The 20855-nt window shown below is 58.4% G+C and overlaps 1 protein-coding gene across 2 annotated transcripts; it reads left to right on the forward strand.

Moving 5' to 3' along the window:
- On the forward strand, positions 1-20822 carry BRSK1 (BR serine/threonine kinase 1). 2 transcript variants are annotated; one of them, XM_079800299.1, is made up of 19 exons: positions 1-379; positions 2298-2392; positions 2525-2610; positions 4699-4839; positions 10165-10281; positions 10359-10392; positions 10476-10544; positions 11037-11183; positions 11828-11859; positions 12191-12361; positions 13379-13476; positions 13924-14083; positions 14305-14365; positions 14761-15130; positions 15541-15589; positions 15685-15808; positions 16271-16472; positions 18462-18551; positions 20490-20822. In XM_079800299.1, exons 1-19 carry the CDS (start codon positions 247-249, stop codon positions 20645-20647), a joined length of 2337 nt encoding a protein of 778 aa, XP_079656425.1. In that variant the 5' UTR covers positions 1-246; the 3' UTR covers positions 20648-20822. The 2 variants fall into 2 exon arrangements, with proteins under 2 accessions (XP_079656425.1, XP_079656426.1); XM_079800300.1 differs by lacking the exon at positions 1-379 and having other exon boundaries at positions 2316-2392; positions 2525-2614; positions 20490-20821.
- Positions 20823-20855: the final 33 nt, after the last annotated feature.

Genomic DNA, 20855 nt, shown 5'->3' on the forward strand with positions numbered 1-20855 from the left:
GCCGCGCAGCCCCCCCGGGCCATGCTGACTCCCGGGGCCTGACCCCCCCGGGCCCGCCCCCCCTCCCCCAGCTCCGCGGCCCGCCGACTGGGGGGGGCCCAGCCCAGCCCCCTGGGGACCCCCGGAGAGGTGGGGGGCAGCCGGGGGGGCCGGGACGGAGCGGTCGCCGGCCCCCACCGGAGAGACGGGTCGGCCGGCCGCAGGGGGGGCGGCCGGGGGGCCGGTCGGGCCGGGACCAAGGGCAGCATGTCCGGGGCCAAGGAGGGAGGCGGGGGCTCCCCCGCGTACCACCTCCCGCACCCGCACCCGCACCCCCCCCAGCACGCCCAGTATGTGGGCCCCTATCGGCTGGAGAAGACGCTGGGCAAAGGCCAGACAGGTGAGCGGGGGGCGCGGGCGGGGGCGGGGGCGGGGGGCAGAGGGCGGGACTCGGTGCGCACAGGCGGGGCTGGCCGCCCGGACCCCTGGGTCCCTCGCCGAGAAGGGACGGGGGTCCACTGTGTCTCCGTAGTTGGGGCTCCCCCCTCTGCCTCCTTCAGCCCCAGAATCAGGGTCCCCAGGATGGAGGTGGGGAGGTCTCAGCCCCGGGCTCCCGGGGTGGCGGGCTTGGTGCAGTGCGGCCGCGGGCGGGGGGAGGCGCCGGCCCGCGAGGCCGCTTCCCTGCGCGCTGCCCTCCGGCCCCGGGGCCCTGGGAGACCCGGGGTGAGGCCGGGGCGACGGGGTCTGCAGCATCCGCCCCCTTTTCCAGGCTGCGGGCCTCGTGGGGGGCCCGGGCTCAGAGGGGGAGACGCGGGGGGCGGGGGGGGTGAGAGGCAGGCCCCCCAGCAGCGGCTGTGGAGGGGGCGCATCCTTCGAGATGGCTACACACTGGCCGCCAGACACGGCCTCCTTCCTGCCCGGTGGGGGGTGGGAGCTGGACACCTGGGTCCGAGGCATGGGCCCAGGGTGTCTGTGAAACCGAGGGCCAGGGCCCGAGGTGCGGGGAGGAGGGGAGAGACCGCAGATCCTAGTGAAGAGAGTGGGAAGGTGTTGCTGACCTGGATTCCTGAGTTATTCGGAGGAAGGGGCCATGGGCCTGGGGTCTGAGGGAGGAGGGAGCCAGGGACCAGGACTCCTGGGTCTGAGGGAGGAGGGGCTGGGGGCCTGGGCTCCTGGGTCTGAGGGAGGAGGCTGGGGGCCTGGGCTCCTGGGTCTGAGGGAGGAGGGCTGGGGGCCTGGACTCCTGGGTCTGAGGGAGGAGGGCTGGGGGCCTGGACTCCTGGGTCTGAGGGAGGAGGCTGGGGGCCTGGGCTCCTGGGTCTGAGGGAGGAGGCTGGGGGCCTGGACTCCTGGGTCTGAGGGAGGAGGGCTGGGGGCCTGGACTCCTGGGTCTGAGGGAGGAGGGCTGGGGGCCTGGACTCCTGGGTCTGAGGGAGGAGGGCTGGGGGCCTGGACTCCTGGGTCTGAGGGAGGAGGGTGGGGGCCTGGACTCCTGGGTCTGAGGGAGGCGGGCTGGGCCTGGACTCCTGGCTTTGTGGCTTTGGTGTTTCCTTGGGGTGTGCATGCTCCCAGCTCCAGCTGCAATGAGCAGCAGATCAGAGAAGAGAACTGGAAGATGAGGGTTTGGGAGGAAGCGGAGGGATGGTTTGGGAAGGGAGGGAACATGAAATTATCTTCCTCGGGAGACATGGAGTCTCCAGAAGATTGACGCTCAGAGAATGCAAGGAAGTGAGGGGTTGAGGGAGAGAGAGGGTTGAAGGAGGCAGATGGGGAGACCAAACCATGGAGACACAGTGGCCAGCTGGACTTACACAGGCCCCGAGGGGCAGAGAATCGGGGTGAGAGTCGGGGCGGCTGTGGGTGGAGGGACCATCAGGAGGAGCAGAATTCGGTGAGTGGGAGAGAGCTGGGTTGGGCTGGCGGCGGGCGGCCCACAGGACTTCAGGTCAGGATGACCCAGGCCACCAGGAACCAGCCGGCAGGGGAAGGGGGGGGGGGGAGGCAGGTGGCACGGGGGGGGGGGGTGGCTTAGGAGCCAGAGCGGGGTAGGTGCTGTAGAACAACACCCACATTTTCTTTTTTAAAATATGTTTGTATTGATTTCAGAGGGGGAGAGGGAGAGAGAAAAACATCAATGAGCAGAGAGAATCACTGATCGGCTGCCTCTTGCACGCCCCCTACTGGGGATGGAGCCTGCAACCCGGGCATGTACCCTAGACCGGAATAGAACCCGGGAGCCTTCAGCCCCCAGGCCGACGCTCTATCCACTGAGCCACACCGGCCAGGTCAACCCCCACATGTTCACTTCCGCTCCCCAGGGCTGGTTAAGCTCGGCGTCCACTGCATCACGGGCCAGAAGGTCGCCATCAAGATCGTGAACCGGGAGAAGCTGTCGGAATCGGTGCTGATGAAGGTGTGTGTGTGTGTGTGTGTGTGTGTGTGTGTGTTCACGTGTGTTTTGGGGGAGGGGGACTCTTTGGGAAGGTGGGCGAGGGAGACTGGCTGTTCTGACCTCCATTCCCCTGTTGCCATCCCCCCGTCCCAGGTGGAGCGGGAGATCGCCATCCTGAAGCTCATCGAACACCCACATGTCCTCAAGCTGCACGACGTCTATGAGAACAAGAAATATTTGTAGGTATTTATAGACGCCCAGCCCCCCACGCGCCCTCCCCCAGCTCCCAGGGCGGCACCTGTCCGGAACCAGGCTGGAGGGGCCTGGGAAAACTTGAGGTCCCCGGGCAGGGACACCCCCCTGCACACACGTAGGCCTGACTGTCCCCACACTGACCTGGCTTGATGCTGGGGGTGGACAGGACTGCCAAGCTGATGGGAGTTAGAGTTTTAACCTCCCATGAGTGGGGGGCAGAGGCCGATCCAGCCCCCTTGCACGCCACCCCGACCCCCGCCCTCCTGAACTGCAGGGCACACTACACTGACTGAGTAATCTGGGTCCCCTCAGCTAAGAGCAGGTTCTCCTCCTCCTCTCCCCGCGCCCCCCCCCGCCCCCCGTTTGCTAAGGCCTTGGGGCCCAGGTATTCCTGCCTCCTCCCAAACCCCCACTCTGGAGCTTTGGGAAGCCCCCTTCGCCCCCAATGTGACTCTCAAGTGCTATGAGTGGACACCCCAACAATGGGACTCCCTGGGAGTTCTGAGTCCCTGTTTCAAAGTCAATTACCACCCCCCAACCCCCCAGGAAGGTTGGGGGTGGGGTCCAGCTGGCCAGGCTTCAGACAATAGGCCTTTGTCTGGACTCTGGTGACCCACGGGACAGCTGGGCTGAGGAGAGAGGACAGCCCCGCTGACCCCGCCACACAGTGTCCAGGAGGAACTGGCTCCCAAACCCATCAGCTGCTGGAGTGGGTTTCCCAGGCGGGAGGCTGCCGTGGCCCCAGAGGCTCATGGGAATTGTAGTCCTCGGCTTCCCCAGGTGTTGCTGTGGCTGCAGGTGCTATCACTCCCACTCAACGGGAGTTCTGCTTCCCAGAGGACTCTCAGCCTCCCCAGGGGGCCTAGAAATTGAGCTTTTGTTTTCCAGGGGCTGATGGGAGTTAGAGTTTTAACCTCCCAGAGCCTCATGGGATTTGGAGTCTTTAGAATCCAGGTGGCTGATGGTCCCAGAGCCTTAGGGGAGTTGGGCGTTTTATTTGCCCACCTCCCTGGGGCTGATGGAAGTTGTAGTCTTTTTCTTCACAGACGTTGACTTAGGTTGGTGCACACTGCCATCATTATTGCCAAGAATTAGTGAGAATTTGAGTTTCTTCATCCTAGGGTCTACGGGAGTAAGATGCTTGGCTTTCTAGGGACTAATGAGTATGTGGCGATGGAGGGGTCTTCATTTCCCAGAATCCTATCATAATTGGAGGGTCTCGCCCTCCAGGTTCTCACCCAGTTGCCTTATCTCCTGAAACAATGAAGAGTCAAAGTGTTGCCCTAGCTCAGTGGTCGGCAAACTCATTAGCCAACAGAGCCAAATATCAACAGTACAACGATTGAAATTTCTTTTTTTGAGAGCCAAATTTTTTAAACTTAAACTTTTTCTAACGCCACTTCTTCAAAATAGACTCGCCCAGGCTGTGGTATTCTGTGGAAGAGCCACACTCAAGGGGCCAAAGAGCCGCATGTGGCTCGCGAGCCGCGGTTTGCCAACCACTGCCCTAGCTGGTTTGGCTCAGTGGATAGAGCGTCAGCCTGTGGAATGAAGGGTCCCAGGTTCGATTCCAGTCAAGGGCACATGCCCAGGTTGCGGGCTCGATCCCAGTAGGGGGCGTGCAAGAGGCAGCCCATCAATGATACTCTCTCATCACTGATGTTTCTATCTTATGACATTGACATAGGAGTGTCTGCTGCCCTGGGTTGATGGCAATTGAATTTTGTCTTCCCAAAGGCTGATGGGAACTAGGGTCTCTTCCTCTCAGGGGCTGATGGAAAATGGAGTCTCTACCAAGGATGAATGGGAATTGGAAGCCCGTCCTCCCAGGGACCCATGGGAATGGGAGTCATCTCCTCCTCCTCCTCCTCCTCCTCCTCCTCCTCCTCCTCCTCCTTCTCCTCCTCATCCTCCTCCTTCCAGGGACTCATGGGAATTGGGGTTCTCTGCCTTCAGGGGCCAGTGGGATTGAGGTCTTGTGCCGGGGTCAAGGCACCGATGGAAGAGGGGGACCAGGCTCCTTGGTTCTGCGCATGCCCCTTCCAGCCCTCTGCCCGCTCTGTGTCCCTCAGGTACCTGGTTCTGGAGCATGTCTCTGGAGGTGAGCTGTTTGACTACCTGGTGAAGAAGGGGAGACTGACCCCCAAGGAGGCCCGGAAGTTCTTCCGCCAGATCGTGTCGGCGCTGGACTTCTGCCACAGCTACTCCATCTGGTGAGGGGCCCCCCACGCCGCTGCTCCCAGTGCCTAGGGCTTCAGCTGTGGGACCTTCCATAGAAACAGAATCCTTCTGGCCCTGGCTGGGTGGCTCGGGGGCGCGGGTTCGATTCCGGAGCAGGTGCCTGGGTGGCAGGTTCATGCCCTGCATCATGGTCTGGCGCGTTTGCATGGGAGGCAACTAATCGATATCTCTCTCTCACTCTCTCCTCCCTTTCACTGTCTCTAAAAATCAATGGAGCCCTGACCGGTTTGGCTCAGTGGATAGAGCCTGGGCCTGAGGACCTAAGGGTCCCAGGTTCGATTCCAGTCAAGGGCATGTACCTTGGTTGAGAGTAGGGAGTGTGCAGGAGGCAGCTGGTCGATGTTTCTAACTCTATCCCTCTCCCTTCCTCTCTGTAAAAAATCAATAAAACATATTTTAAAAAATAATAAATTAATAAAAATCAATGGAAATAATATCCTCGGGTGAGGATTAACAAAAATGAAAGGAAAAGAAGCCCTAGCCGGTTTGGCTCAGTGGATAGAGTGTCGGCCTGCGGACTGAAGGGTCCTGGGCTCAGTTCCGGCCAAGGGCACGTACCTCAGTTGCGGGCTCCCGGCCCTGGTTGGGGGCATGCAGGAGGCAACCAATCGATGTGTCTCTCTCACATCAGTGTTTCTCTCCGTCTCTCCCTCTCCCTCCCACTCTCCCTAAAAATCAATGGAACCATAGCCTCCGGTGAGGACAAAAAAGAAAAGAAACGGAATCCTTCTGGATGTGGCCTTTGCGACGGGCTCCTTTCACTGAGCTAAACGTGTCCCAGGGCCTGGAGGGTGTAGCGGCGACACTCATTCACGGCCGCGTCGTGCTCCTCGCGTGGCTCAGCGTGTGTGTCTCCACCACCGCGGGCGGACAGGGTGGCTTTTCTCCCTTGGGGCTGTGACGACTAACACGGACGTTCGTGTGTCCGGGGTTGGTGTGTGCCCATGTTTTCAGCTCTCTTGGGTGCATGCCTAGGAGTGGCATTGTTGGGTCATACGGTGACTCTGTGCAGCCTTTGAGGAGGTGCCAGACCGTGTGCCAAGCGGCTGCACCATTCCACATCCTCGCCAGCACCCTCGGAGGGCTCCAGTGTCTCGACATCCTCGCCAACGCTTGTCAGCACCTGGCTTTTTTTTTTTTAATATATTTTATTGATTTTTAACAGAGAGGAAGGGAGAGGGAGAGAGAGTTAGAAACATCGATGAGAGAGAAACATCCATCAGCTGCCTCCTGCACGCTCCCTACTGGGGATGTGCCCGCAACCAAGGTACATGCCCTTGACCGGAATTGAACCTGGGACCCTTCAGTCCGCAGGTCGACACTCTATCCACTGAGCCAAACCGGTTAGGACTGACTTTTTTTTTTTTTAATAATAGCTTTATTGAGATATAATTCACATACTATCAAATCCACCCTTTTAAAATATAGAACTCGGTGGTTTTTGTTATATTCAGAGTTGTACAACCTAACAATTACCACCATCTAATTTTAAGATCTTTTATTTTTCTTTCTTTCTTTTTAAAAAGACATGCTCAGCCAAAACCGGTTTGGCTCAGTGGATAGAGCGTCGGCCTGCGGACTGAAAGGTCCCAGGTTCGATTCCGTTCAAGGGCATGTACCTTGGTTGCGGGCACATCCCCAGTGGGGGGTGTGCAGGAGGCAGCTGATCGATGTTTCTCTCTCATCGATGTTTCTAACTCTCTATCCCTCTCCCTTCCTTTCTGTAAAAAATCAATTAAAAAAAATTTAAAAAGACATGCTCAGCCCTAGCTGGTTTGGGTCAGTGGATGGAGCCTGGGCCTGCGGACTGATAGGTCTAAGTTTTTTTCTACCTCAGTTGCAGGCTCCTACCCAGCCCGGGCGCTGGTCAGGGCTCGTGCAGGAGGCAACCAATTGGTGTGTTTCTCTCACATCGATATTTCTGTCTTTCCCGCTCTCTTCCACCCTCTCTAAAACATCACCTGCCTTTTTTTTTAAAAATATATTTTATTGATATTTTTACAGAGAGGAAGGGAGAGGGATAGAGAGTTAGAAACATCGATGAGAGAGAAACATTGATCAGCTGCCTCCTGCACACCCCCCACTGGGGATGTGCCTGCAACCAAGGTACATGCCCTTGACCGGAATCGAACCTGGGACCCTTCAGTCCTCAGGCCGACGCTCTGTCCACTGAGCCACACCAGTCAGGGCTGAGTTCCCTGTCTTTTTATGATTGAGCTGTGAGAGTGACTTATTCCAGAGACCAATCTGTGACCGGATGTGTTTTTTTGTTGTTTTTTTCAAGTATTTTCTTCCCATCCGTGACATGCTTCTGCGTTTCTCTAATAAGGGTGGGTGTTTTTTGTTTGGTTTTTGGTTTTTAAATATGTTTTTATTTATTTCAGAGAAAGGAATGGAAATGGAAGGAGGGAGAGGGAGAGAGAAACATCAATGATGAGAGAGAGCCATCTATGGCAGTGATGGCGAACCTATGACACGTGTGTCAGCACTGATATGCGTAGCCATTTCTGATGACACGTGGCCGCTGAGGCGGCCACATGCCGAGGATGAAACATTTGCTGCTCCTGAGGATGAAACATTTGCGAAATAATGTTTTTTCCTCAAAGTGACACACTACCCGAGTTATGCTCAGTTTTTTGGTGAAGTTTGACACACCAAGCTCAAAAGGTTGCCCATCACTGATCTGTGGGCAGCCTCTTGCACGCCCTCCACCAGAGATGGAGCCTGCAACCTGAGCATGTGCCCTGACCGGGAATCCAACCGTGACCTCCTGGTTCTTGGGTCGATGCTCAAGCGCTGAGACACGCCAGTCAGGCTCCATAACAATGTTTTATGAAAAGCAAAGGTTTTAGCCCCGGCCAGCGGGACCCACGTGGTTGGAACATCGTCCCGTGCACCGAAACGTGGCAGGTTCGATCCCCGGCCAGGGCTGGTGCCGGAGGCAACTGATAGATGTTCCTCCCTGATCTCTCTCTCTCTCTCTCTCTCCCTTCCTCTCTCTAAAATCAATTTTTAAAGTGGGAATAATCTTTAAAAAAAAAAAAGCAAAATTTTAAAATGTGATGACCTGCAGCTTGTGGAATTTTTCCCTTTGTAGGTGGTGGTTTTTCTGTCCTAGAGACATCTTTGGGGCAGTTCAAGGTCCCTGAGGTTTCCTCCTGTGTTCCTCTAGCCCAGTGGTCGGCAAACTCATTAGTCAACAGAGCCAAATATCAACAGGACAACGATTGACATTTCTTTTGAGAGCCAAATTTTTTAAACTTAAACTTCTTCTAATGCCACTTCTTCAAAATAGACTCGCCCAGGCCGTGGTATTTTGTGGAAGAGCCGCATGTGGCTCGTGAGCCGCAGTTTGCCGACCAAGGCTCTAGGGTTGTGTAGTTTTAGCTCTTGGGCATAGCCCTGGGATCCATTTCAAATTCCTGTTTGTTTCTGGTGGGAGGTACGGTTGAGGTGCATTTTTTGGCATATGAACGCACATATGTCCTTTACTCATGGAATTGACTTGCGCTCTCAAAACAAGATATTACAGCCCTGACTGGAGTCGGGCCGTGTACCAGCGGATCTCGGGTTCGATCCGGGTCAAGGGCATGTACCTGGGTTGCAGGTTCCAACCCGGGCCCGTTGGAGGCACATGCAGGAGGCGGCCGATCGATGTGTCTCTCTCACATCAATGTTTCTCTCTCCCCCCTCCCCCCTTCCACTCTCTAAAAATCAATGGAAAAATATCCTCGGGTGAGCATTAACAAAGTCAAAGCAAGATATTAAACAGGCGGCATTTTTATGATTAATGACAGTACAAAAAAGGGTGTCTTCAGCTCGTCTTTCAGTCCCATCTGTTTGCACCCCTCCCTCTCTGGGATGGGGTTGGAGGTGGGGTTAAGCTGGGTGATAAAAGGCCTCTCATTTAAATTGTCAACACCTCCCCATTGACAAGACTGTCAAAACCCTGGCATTAAAAACACTGACCTCTAGGGGGCGGTGCAGTATGACCCAGTTACCACTTCCAACAGAAACTGTGGAATCCTCGGCCCCGCCTCCGCCCTGGGCCTGGACATTAAACCCTGAAAGCTGGAGCCGCTCGGCCAGGGAGCAGAGAGGGAGCTTGTCCCAAGCCTGAGGTGGCAGTATTCCTTGTATTATTCAGCAGGGAAATCATTTTAATATTTAAAGAGCTAGCTCAGTGTCAGCCCTGCTTACCTAAAACACTCTCACTGCGTACGTATTCAAATATTTGTGGGTAAAGTAATACGACATCTGGGGTCTCTCACAAAATAACCCAGTGGGAGAGGGAAAGCATATGTGAGGGGTGTGGACGAGAGATCCGCCCTGAGTTCATAATGCCCGGGGATGGGTAGGTGCAGGGGGCTTCCCTATATTCTCTCTACTTTGGGGCATGCGTGAAATTGTCAATAAATCAAGGTTCCCAGCCCTGGCCGGTTTGGCTCAGTGGGTAGAGCGTCGGCCTGGGTTCGATTCCAAAGGGTCCTGGGTTCGATTCCGGTCAAGGGTACGTACCTTGGTTGCAGGATCCTCCCTGGCCTGGGGCCCTGGTCAGGGCTCATGCAGGAGGCAACCAATCAATGTGTTCCTCTCACATCGATGTTTCTCTCTGTCTTTCTCTCTCTCTTCCAACTCTCCCTAAAAAAATCAATGGAAAAATATTCTTGAGGGAGGATTAAAATCATGTATAAAAATAAATTAAAAATAAAGATTATTTTAAATATATTTTTATTGATTTCAGAGAGGAAGGGAGAGAGAGAGAGAAACATCCATGGTGAGAGGGAATCATTGATCACCTGCCTCCCGCACGCCTCCTACTGGGGATCGAGCCCACAACCCAGGCATGTGCCCTGACCTGGAATCAAACCCGGGACCCTTCAGACTGCAGGCTGACACTCTGTCCATTGAGCCAAACCAGCTAGGGCTAAAAATTATTTTTTAAAAACCCCTCTCACTTCCTACATATTCAAATATTTGTAGGAAGAGGAATATGACATCTGGGGTCTCTCGCAAAAATAATATATTGGGAGAGGGATGTAGGGGTGTGGAGGAGAGATTCGCCCTGAGTTCATAATGGGGAAGCGGGGGATGGGGCCTGCGTGAAATTGTCTATCATGGAGGCTCCCAGCCCCGCCCCTCTGAGCCGAGCCCCGCCCCCTCTGAGCCGAGCCCCGCCCCCTCTGAGCCGAGCCCCGCCCCTCTGAGCCGAGCCCCGCCCCTCGGAGCTGAGCCCCGCCCCTCTGAGCCGAGTCCCGCCCACTCAGAGCTGAGCCCCGCCCTCCCGCCTGTCGCAGCCACAGAGACCTGAAGCCCGAGAACCTGCTGCTGGACGAGAAGAACAACATCCGCATCGCGGACTTCGGCATGGCGTCCCTGCAGGTGGGGGACAGCCTCCTGGAGACCAGCTGCGGGTGAGTCCGGCGGCCGCCCGGGCCGGGGCGGGCTGAGACGCGGCCGAGGCTCACCCCCACCCCCGTCTCTCCCTCAGGTCCCCGCACTATGCGTGCCCAGAGGTGATTAAGGTGAGTGTGGAGCAGGTGGGGGTGGTGTGGGGGGGCTGGTGGAGGTGGGTGTGATGGTCACGGCCCCGCTCCCTCCCGTCCAGGGGGAGAAGTACGACGGCCGCAGGGCGGACATGTGGAGCTGCGGCGTCATCCTCTTCGCCCTGCTGGTGGTAAGGCGCCCCGCCCCGCTCCTGCCGGCTCCACAGCCACCCCGCCTGGGAGCTCAGGACCGGAAGCTCCAGCCTCACCCCCGGGCGGGTCTCCCCCTTTTTTTTCTCTTAAGCTGGCGTCCATTTATTAAACTTCTATTTTTTTAAAATTAATTTCAGAGAGGAAGGGAGAGGGAGAGAGAGAGAAACATCAATGATGAGAGAGAATCATGGATCGGCTGCCTCCTGCACGCCCCACACTGGGGATCGAACCCGCAACCCGGGCATGTGCCCTCACCGGGAATCGAACCCGGGACCTCCTGGTTCCTAGGTCCCTCTCCCAAATATTTAACGGATGTCAGGAAGGTGTGAGGGGTATGCGCCAGCCGACCAAGATCCCAGAGCTAACTGTTCGGCCCCAGAACTGTGGGGTGGCCCCCGGGGGTCCCCGAGTGGGACGAGGCAGCCAGGGGCCCTTGGAGGGCTTGGGACAGCGGCGGTCCTGTCACCCAGGGGGCTCTGCCCTTCGATGACGACAACCTCCGCCAGCTGCTGGAGAAGGTGAAACGGGGCGTCTTCCACATGCCCCACTTCATCCCGCCCGACTGCCAGAGCCTGCTGCGGGGCATGATCGAGGTGGAGCCCGAGAAGAGGCTCAGTGTGAGTGGGGGGCCGGGATGGGGCCGGGGAGGGACGGTGGGTGATGAGGACAGAAACCCCAGGGGAGTCTTTTTTTTTTTTTAATATATATTTTTTTCTAATTGATTTCAGGGAGCAAGGGAGAGGGAGAGAGAGATAGAAACATCCCTGGCGAGAGAGAATCACTGATGGGCTGCCTCCTGCACGCCCCACTCTGGGGCTAGAGCCCGCAACCCGGGCACGTGCCCTGACCTGGAATCGAACCCTGGCCTCCTGGTTCACAGCCACGTTGGTCGGGCTCCCTAGGGGAGTCTTGAGGATGGGTGTCCAGGACTGGCCTGTCCGTCCCTCGGGTGACAGCTGGGAGGGGAGTCCCTGGGTGAGCCCGCAGTCACTCCAAAGAGGGGACGAAGACCCCTTCAGGGTGCCACTGCGCATGCAGCAATGTAGCCAGGCTGGTCCACAGGATTCGGATTGCGCGTGCGCGAGGCAATACGCTCACTCGCCACTTGGGGGAGACATAAGCCGTCATCCCGCCCTTGGTGATGGGGAGAGTAGGGGCCACCGTTAGGGATCCCCCAACCCCACCCCGTAACTTTCATGGCGTCCAACTGTGATCATATGACCTCAATTCTGCTTCTCTACAACCTCCCCCCCAAAAACAGCTGGAGCAAATTCAGAAACATCCTTGGTACCTGTGAGTATGGGGGAGCTGACACCTGGGTCCCTGGGGGAGGAAGGGAGAGGGGCCCGGATGTCAACGGCCCCCAAAGCAGGAGAGCCAGAGGCGGCCAGGGGTGGCATGCCGCGGTTCCTGAACGAGGAGGGGCCAGGCTACTTGGACCCCTGGGTCCTAGGGGAGAAGACACGGGTGGGGGCGCTGGGGTCCAGACTCCCGGGTCTGAGGGACGGTGGGGGCAGGACTCCTCGGTTCCCCAGAAAGGCGCAGGCTGGGACCCAGGACCCCTGAGACTCGGGTGAAGAAGAGGGTTCGAGTCCGGGCCCCTCTGCTGTTCCTCCCGCCCCAGGGGTGGGAAACACGAGCCGGACCCGTGCTTGGAGCCAACCCCAGGCCGCCGGGTGGCCATGCGGAGCCTGCCATCCAACGGGGAGCTGGACCCCGACGTGCTGGAGAGCATGGCCTCGCTGGGCTGCTTCAGGGACCGGGAGCGGCTGCACCGCGAGCTGCGCAGCGAGGAGTAAGACGCCCCGCGGGCAACACGGAGGGGGGAGCTGCCCTAACTTCCAGGACAGCCGCCTGGGGGCACGCCCAGCCCCGCGCACGCGCAGAACCACTCTCCTGGACGAGGTGGCTTAAAACTCCCGCGTGGGCCTGTCCCGGAGGAACCACCAGGGGGCAGTAGGACCAGCAGGGAAAAGGCAGAACCGAAGCTGAAAAGCATTATTGATACTGAGGCAGATTTATTATTTTACTTAATGCCCTAGTTTTATTTCATTATTACTTTTTGATCCTCACCCGAGGACATGTTTCCATTTATTATTTTTTTAAATTTATTTTCATCCTCACCCAAGGATATTTTTCCCCCATTGATTTTTAGAGAGAGTAGAAGGGAGAGGGAGAGACAGAGAGAAACACCGATGTGAGAGAGACACATCGATTGGTTGCCTCCGGCATGCCCCCGGGAGCCTGCAATTGAGGTATGTGTCCTTGACTGGAATCGAACCCGGGACTCTTCAGTCCACAGGCCGACGCTCTATCCACTGAGCCAAACCAGCTAGGGCTCCATTTATTTTTTAGAGACAGTGGAAGGGAGGGGGAGAGACAGAGAAACATCAATGTAAGAGAAACATATTGATTGGTTGCCTCCCTCTGGGGCGGACCTGGGCCAGGGATCAAGCCTGCAACCAAGGCACATGCCCTTAACCGGAATCGAACCCAGGACCCTTCAGTCCACAGGCTGACACTCTATCCATTGAACCAAAACGGCTAAGGCTGTTGAGACAGTTAGAGGGTGCCTCCCATAGTACTTACCTAGAGTCCGTGTTCAAATGTTAGATATTATTATTTTTGAGGAAAGTGAGACTGAGCTGTACACCAAGACAAAGGAACCCACCAGGTTGATACCTAGGGAAATGGAGCTGTATATAGAGATGCTGGGTGGACCGGGCCCCCACAGGGCCACCGCTGCAGGGAGGGGATGAGACCACCTCTGGGGCCTGACCTCTGACCCCAGTCATCTCCTGCCCCCCCACAGGGAGAACCAAGAAAAGATGATATATTATCTGCTTTTGGATCGGAAGGAGCGGTACCCCAGCTGTGAGGACCAGGACCTGCCTCCCCGCAATGATGTTGGTGAGAAGGCAGGGCTGGGACTCCGGGCCCCAGATTCCTGAGGTGGGACGGGGCTGCAGGACCTGAGCTGCCAACACCTCTCTCTACTCGGGCCTCAGTTTCCCACCTGCCCGAGTGCCACGTACAGTTGGACAAACCAGTCTTTTATTTTATTTTTTTAAATGCAAGCTCCTGAGCCTGGCCCTAGAGATTCTTTTTTAAAAAAAAAAATAATAACATTTTTATTGATTTCTGAGAGGAAAGGAGAGGAAGAGAGAGAAACATCAATGATGAGAGAGAATCATTGATTGGCTGCCTCCTCTACACCCCCTACTGGGGATTGAGCCCACAACCCGGGCTTGTGCCCTTGACTGGAATCGAACCGGGACCCTTCAGTCCGCAGGCCAATGTTCTATCCACTGAGCCACACCAGCCAGGGCACAAATCAGTCTTTTGATCTGCCCCCAGACCCCCCTCGGAAGCGCGTGGACTCCCCTATGCTGAGCCGGCACGGGAAGCGGCGGCCGGAGCGGAAATCCATGGAAGTCCTGAGCATCACGGATGCGGGCGGTGGCGGCTCCCCGGTGCCCACCCGGCGGGCCCTGGAGATGGCCCAGCACAGTCAGAGGTGGGGACCCTGCCCCTGCACTGGGACCCCCCCAGTCCTGGATGGGAAGAGAGTCCAGGTTTTAACCCCAGCGCCGCCTCCAAGGTGCTGTGTGATTGGGCCCTGTCACCTGCCCTCTCTGGGCCTCCTCTCCTTATCTGGAAGGAGTGTGGAAGGGGGAGAACAGCTGGGCCTTTTGAAACCCTTCCCTCCTGATTGTTAACCATTTGTCCTGGAAACAGATCCCGGAGCGTCAGTGGAGCCTCCACCGGCCTGTCCTCCAGTCCTCTGAGCAGTCCGCGGGTAAGGCCAGACCCCAATGGAGGGAGAAGGGGTAAGGGGGTGGAGACCCTGTGGAGCAGAGATCAAGCCGCAGAAACTACAACCTAACCCTAACCCTCCTTCCTAGGGTTGGATTTTTTCCGTGTCCCAGAAGGGCTCATTTACTCATTTAACAGAAGCTAATTAAATGAGTGCACCAGTCACTGCTGGGTTTACACGCCTGTGTGCACCAGTCACTGCTGGGTTTACAGGGAAAATCCTAGCTTCCCTAACATTGCGGGGAGGGAGGGGGAGATAATAGGACTACAAGGTCCAGCATGCATCATCGGGCCCTCCTGCCGGAGTATGTGTGAGTAGGCCGCCTAGAGCCTACTGGGAGTTGTAGTCCGGCCTCACCCTCGTCCTCTCCTTCGCAGAGTCCGGTCTTTTCCTTCTCACCGGAGCCTGGGGCTGGAGATGAGGCTCGGGGAGGAGGCTCCCCGACTTCCAAAACGCAGACGCTGCCTTCTCGAGGCCCCAGGGGTGGGGGCGCCGGGGAGCAGCCCCCACCCCCCAGTGCCCGCTCCACTCCCCTGCCTGGACCCCCAGGCTCCCCACGTTCCTCCGGGGGGACCCCCTTGCACTCGCCTCTGCACACTCCCCGGGCCAGCCCCACCGGTACCCCGGGGACGACGCCGCCCCCAAGCCCAGGCGGTGGTGTCGGGGGAGCCGCCTGGAGGAGTCGTCTCAACTCCATCCGCAACAGCTTCCTGGGCTCCCCGCGTTTCCACCGGCGCAAGATGCAGGGTACGGGGTCCCTGGTGGCGCCGGGGCTGGGGGGGCAGGGGGTGGGCAGGCTCCTGAATCCTAATGGAGGAAGGCGACCTGGGGCTAACATCTGGGTCCCGCAAGCTTGTGGTGAGGCCCAGATTCCCTTATCCCTGGGTAAGACTTGGTTGTGAGCAGAGATGCCAGCATTGGATAGAGGAAGTGGGCCCGCCCCTCCCCCTCCCCTTCCCATTGGCTCATGGCAAGCAAGCCACACCCACAGAGGGCGTGGCCTAACGGGCCGGGCAGCATCCCTAGAAGGAACAGGAGGCTGCTTGCCATTTGGGGTTTGGCTCCGGGGCGGGGTGAAGGGACACTGGGTCTGGACGCCCTGATTGTGCTCTCATGAGGACGATGGACAAGTGTTGGCCATGCTCTCCCCTCCCCAGTGCCCACCGCCGAGGAGATGTCCAGTTTGACGCCGGAGTCCTCTCCAGAGTGAGTGAGACAGGGAAGGGAAGAGAAAGGATGGAGGGGGTTTTCATGTCCTCAGCCCCCTCCTAACCCTCCTCCAACCATCCCCTCCTACTCAGGCTGGCAAAACGCTCCTGGTTCGGGAACTTTATCTCCTTGGACAAAGAAGAACAAATTTTTCTCGTGCTAAAGGACAAACCTCTCAGTAGCATCAAAGCGGACATCGTCCACGCCTTCCTGTCGGTGAGGGGCCTGGATCCCCACGCACGAACGCCAGCACAGAACCACAGCAGCCCCTGGGGTTCATGGGATTTGTAGTTTTTCAGCCAGAGTTGGGTTTGGTCAATGTGGGGGCAGGGAGGCAGGCGAGGCTTGTGTCCTGGGGCCTGGAAGTGGTGAAATAGGACCGTGAGTTACAATTCTCCACATATCAGTGTCCCCTGAGGACTGGTGAGCTGACATTCCCCTGTTATTACCTTAGGAATCAGTTGCTCAGCCATTCATCCCTATATAACCGAGTCCTAGTAGAATGGAAAACTACAAATCCCAGCAGGCAATGGGGCATTCTGATGCCTTTTCCTTATACTTTTGCTCCAGTGTCTGATGGGACTTGTAGTTTCTTGGGCAAAGGTCGCTGTAGGGTTGCTTATCCATTTCCTGCAACCGGGGGTCACCTCCTCCTTGTGCTCCCCCCGTCTCTCTCAGATCCCCAGCCTGAGTCACAGTGTGCTGTCACAGACCAGCTTCAGGGCCGAGTACAAGGCCAGCGGGGGCCCCTCCGTCTTCCAGAAGCCCGTCCGCTTCCAGGTGGACATCAGCTCCTCTGAGGGGCCAGAGCCCTCCCCGCGCCGGGATGGCGGTGGTGGCGGAGGTGGCATCTACTCTGTCACCTTCACTCTCCTCTCCGGTACGTCTCCCTGGACTGGACTGCCCCAGCCTGGTGTCTGGGATGCTCGGGACAGCTGAGGTAGAATAGCAGCCCAGGAGGGCAGCGTGAGGGAGGAGGAGATCGTGCTCAGCTGGGCCTGACTGTGTAATATGACCCCCACGTCCTCTCCTTCCCTCCCCGCCTTTCTTTAACATGTTTAGTGATTTTAGAGGGAGAGGAAGGGAGAGGGAGAAAACCATCGATGTGAGGAGGGGTGTCTCCTGCACCACCCCTTCTGGGAATCAAGCCTCCACCCTGGGCATGTGCCCTGACCAGGAATTGAACTGGTGATCATTTGGTGCATGGGACGGTGCGCAACCAACTGAGCCACCCTGGCCAGGTCCCCTTTCCTCTTTTCTTTCTTTTTAAAAAAATATTTTTATTGATTTCAGAGAGGAAGGGGGAGAGAGAGAGAGATAGAAACACGAATGATGAGAGAGTATTTCTTCCTTTCAAATATTTTTATTGATTTCAGAGAGGAAGGGAGAGATAGAAACATCCATGATGAGAGAGAATCATTGATCGGCTGCTCCTGCATGCCCCCTACTGGGGATCCAGCCCAAAACCTGAGCATGTGCGCTTGACCGGAATTGAACCCGGGATCTTCCAGCCTGCAGTCCAATGCTCTATCCACTGAGCCAAACCAGCTAGGGCTCCTTTCCCCTTTTCTCATCCACGCTTAACCTCCTAACATATTGCTTACCATGTGCCTAGTGCTTAATTGCACTATTTCCTTTGATGTGTTAGTAATCACCCACTTGACAGAGAGGAACACTGAGGTCTGAAGAGGTAAATGGATTTGACCGGAGTCACACTGTACACTGTGACAGAGCCGGGCTCAGCGTAGGCCTCCTGACCTCCCAGCACAGAGCTCTTCCTCCGACTTTAAGACTGAAGAGCAAGGACACGGGGTGCTGCTTTCCGGCCATTCCCACACCCAGAGCAGGCATCACCAATCAATCACAGCAGTTCACCCCGTGAGCTCAGCACAGCCTCCAACTCCAGGCAGCCTTGGCCAATCAAGAGCTGGCAGCACAAGAACCCTGGCCAGTGTGGCTCCGTTGGTTGAGCATCACCCCATGCACTGAAAGGTCACCAGTTCAATTCCCAGTCAGGACACATGCCCAGGTTGTGGGCTCAAGAGGAGGCCACTGATTGATGTATCTACCACATATCGATGTTTCTCTCTCTCCCTCTCCCTTCCTCTCTCTAAAGTAAATAAAAACTTTTTTTTTTTTTTAGCAAAAAAGCGTTGTTGCCCTAACCGGTTTGGCTCCGTGGATAGAACATTGGTCTGCAGACTGAAAGGTCCCAGGTTCGATTCTGGTCAAGGGCATGTACCTTGGTTGCGGGCACATCCCCAGTGCGGGGGAGTGTGCAGGAGGCAGCTGATCGATGTTTCTCTCTCATCGATGTTTCTAACTCTCTGTCCCTCTCTCTTCCTCTCTGTAAAAAATCAATGAAATATATTTTTAAAAAATTTTATTGATTTCAGAGAGGAAGGGAGAGGGAGAGAGAGAGAGACATCCATGATGAGAGAGAATCATGGATTGGCTGTCTCCTGCACGCCCCTTACTGGGGATGGAGCCAGCAACCCAGGCCTGTGCCCTTGGCCGGAATCAAACCCAGGACCCTTCAGTCCGCAGGCCCACGCTCTATCCACTGAGCCAAGCCGGGCAGGGCCCAATGATTTTTCTGACATTTCTGGCTCTCCCTGGCCTCCAGCAGACACTAACGGAATAAAACCCCACTGAAATAGCAAACAGCACCCATTGTTACTGTAAGTGCAACATTTCTCAGCTCCGTGTGCAAACCGTGGCTCGGTGCCCGGCCCAGGAGCGGAGGTGGAACTGAGACCGAGAGGAGGAGCGTCCCTCCCTGGGCGGAGGGAGCGGCTTCCCCAGGGAGGGGGCTTCCCCGGCCCGGGCCCTGGCGGTCCCCACGGCACTGGTTCCCGGCCCCTTCCAGGTCCCAGCCGGCGGTTCAAGCGAGTGGTGGAGACCATCCAGGCCCAGCTGCTGAGCACGCACGACCAGCCCTCCGTGCAGGCCCTGGCAGGTGGGTGCGGGCCTCGCGGGTGGGTGCGGGCCTCGCGGGTGGGTGCGGGCCTTGGCGGGTGGGTGCGGGCCTCGTGGGTGGGTGCGGGCCTTGGCGGGTGGGTGCGGGCCTCGTGGGTGGGTGCGGGCCTTGGCAGGTGGGAGGCCGGGTGCCGGCTGTCTGTCCATCTGTCCCGTGGGCGGAGGGGAGACTCCCCGGGACCAGGGCTGCAGCTTTTGGTTAGCAGGCGAGACCAGCGGTGGGGAAGAGGCCCACCTGTCCTCCGGTTGCGGCCTCACCCGCAGACCTGGGAGCCCGCCTGGGAGCTGGTGTTCCTGTCCCAGGGGGTGGGGCTTCCCAGAGGCTAGCCTTGTTGTCAGGGAGTGGAATTCCCTAGCAACCAGGGGTCACCAGAATTCCTGAGTGAAGACCCCTGCTCAGCCCCACTCCTGGGATAGGTGGGAATGGGGTCCCAGGCCCAGGGAGAAACAGGGCAGGCAGACAGGACCCCGGCCATGGGGCAGACGCCGCGTGGCCTTGTCACCGGAGAAGGCTGACGCCCAGGGTCACGTCTGCTGGAGAATAGTGGTTCCAGCCTGGGGCCCCGTCTCCCCAAGGTCAGAACCGTTTCCCCAAGGTCAGAACCGTCTCCCCAAGGTCAGAACCGTTTCCCCAAGGTCAGAACCATTTCCCCAAGGTCAGAACCCATGGGGCCACTGTCAAGGTGTCTGGAGGGCCAGGCCAGGCTCCCCCCTGGAGGCTGGGGGCCGGGGTATCCGTTCCGCCCTCCCAGAGGCCCCAGTTCCTTCGCTCGGCGTCCATCCGCCCAGCTGGTGACGGGCACCTCCCTGAAGGCCACAGGTCCCTGGGACGCGGCCCTCCCCGGGAGGTTCTTTGAAGGCCGCCCCCAGATGACCCGGGAGAACCGGCCCCCGCTGGGCCCGGCCTCGGTCGCACCCGGCGTCCCCTCGGCCCTGCCATGTACCAGGGTCCCCGTTCTCGGCAGGAGGAGCGGACAGCTTTGGGGGCGGGGGAGAGGGGGCATGATTGGCGGCACCAGGGGACATCCGGCAATGTCTGGAGACCGTTCCGCTGGTGTCCGTCTTGGGGGGATGGGGGTGCAGGGGGCATAGGACGCCCCCACAGCAAGGCGCTCTGCCCTCCTGGGGAGTGGAGCTAGCCCGCTCCAGGAGTCTCCTCTAGGCCTGGTTGCCCCGGGCGACCAGAATCCAGGTCAGGCCCCCTGAACCCCGCTAGACCCGGTTGCTAAGGAAAGCTGACCTTAGCAACCAGGGTCCCCCAAAGGGCACGCCCTCAGAGAGGAAGGACCAACAGGCACCCGGGGGCCTAGCCCGGCGTCTTATAAAGAGGAAGGGGGCAGGGGTGACCCCCAGTCCGCCTAACGGGGCGGGGGGGGGGGGGGAGAGCCATCCTGGTTGCTATGACAACAAAAACCAGCAGTCCGTGAGTTTTATGGGGGCGGGTCGCTGCTAGGGGCCCTCAGGTACTGCTCTGTGTGGCCCCTCAAAGAGGTGACCCCAGTCAGGCAAGCCTGCCTGGGGGGGCCTGAGACCCCCCAAACAGCCTGTTGTAGGGGCTCCAAACCCCATGACTAAGAAGCGTCCCCCTAACCGCCAGGGCAGTGGGAGGGAAGGGGGACCCTCTGGCTGTGAGCCGGGGTGCTCGGATCTTACCTGTGCTCACGCCAGTCTCTGAGAACGTTCGGCCGGGTCTCCGGGCCATGGGGGCTGGAGGGGGCCCGGATGCACGACCTGTCCTGGGTTGGCAGGCCTGGCTGCTGGCGTGTGCCCCCCTAGCACCCGAGTTGGGGGCTCGGGCCTCCGCACGACGCTGGAGTCGTCCGGCCGGCCTTGGGGTTGCTGAGACCCCGGATGGCAGGAACCTCCACGCCGGCTCCAGAGCCCCGGCGCTCACGCCACACCGCTTCCTCTCCGACAGACGAGAAGAACGGGGCGCAGCCCCGGCCTCCCAGCACCCCGCCCCGAAGCCTGCAGCCCCCGCCCGGCCGCCCAGACCCGGAGCTGACCAGCTCTCCCCGCCGAGGCCCCCCCAAGGACAAGAAGCTCCTGGCCACCAACGGGACCCCTCTGCCCTGACCCCAGGGGGCCGGGGAAGGAGGGGAGCCCCCTCCACCCCCCTTCCCTGCCCCCCAACTGTGAATCTGTAAATAGGGCCCAAGGAGTACATAGGGAGGGGGAGATACAACCGACCCAGCCTCGCCCTGCAGGGATGGGGCTCGAGGGGCCGTGCCCGCCGGGGAGGGGTGGTTCTGGGGGAGGGGGGTGTCCAGGGGGCGGGAGCTGT

This window comes from Cnephaeus nilssonii (genome assembly GCF_951640355.1).
Source record: "Cnephaeus nilssonii genome assembly, chromosome: 20".
NCBI classification, from domain to species: Eukaryota; Metazoa; Chordata; class Mammalia; order Chiroptera; family Vespertilionidae; genus Cnephaeus; species Cnephaeus nilssonii.

What these genes read in the sequence shown, in the direction of transcription:
- BRSK1 (XM_079800299.1), top strand. Translation starts at nt 247, where the DNA reads ATGTCCGGGGCCAAGGAGGGAGGCGGGGGCTCCCCCGCGTACCACCTC. An exon ending in GCTGGGCAAAGGCCAGACAG is followed by an intron (nt 380 to 2,297) that starts GTGAGCGGGGGG and finishes TCCGCTCCCCAG; the next exon opens with GGCTGGTTAAGCTCGGCGTC. An exon ending in TATGAGAACAAGAAATATTT is followed by an intron (nt 2,611 to 4,698) that starts GTAGGTATTTAT and finishes TGTGTCCCTCAG; the next exon opens with GTACCTGGTTCTGGAGCATG.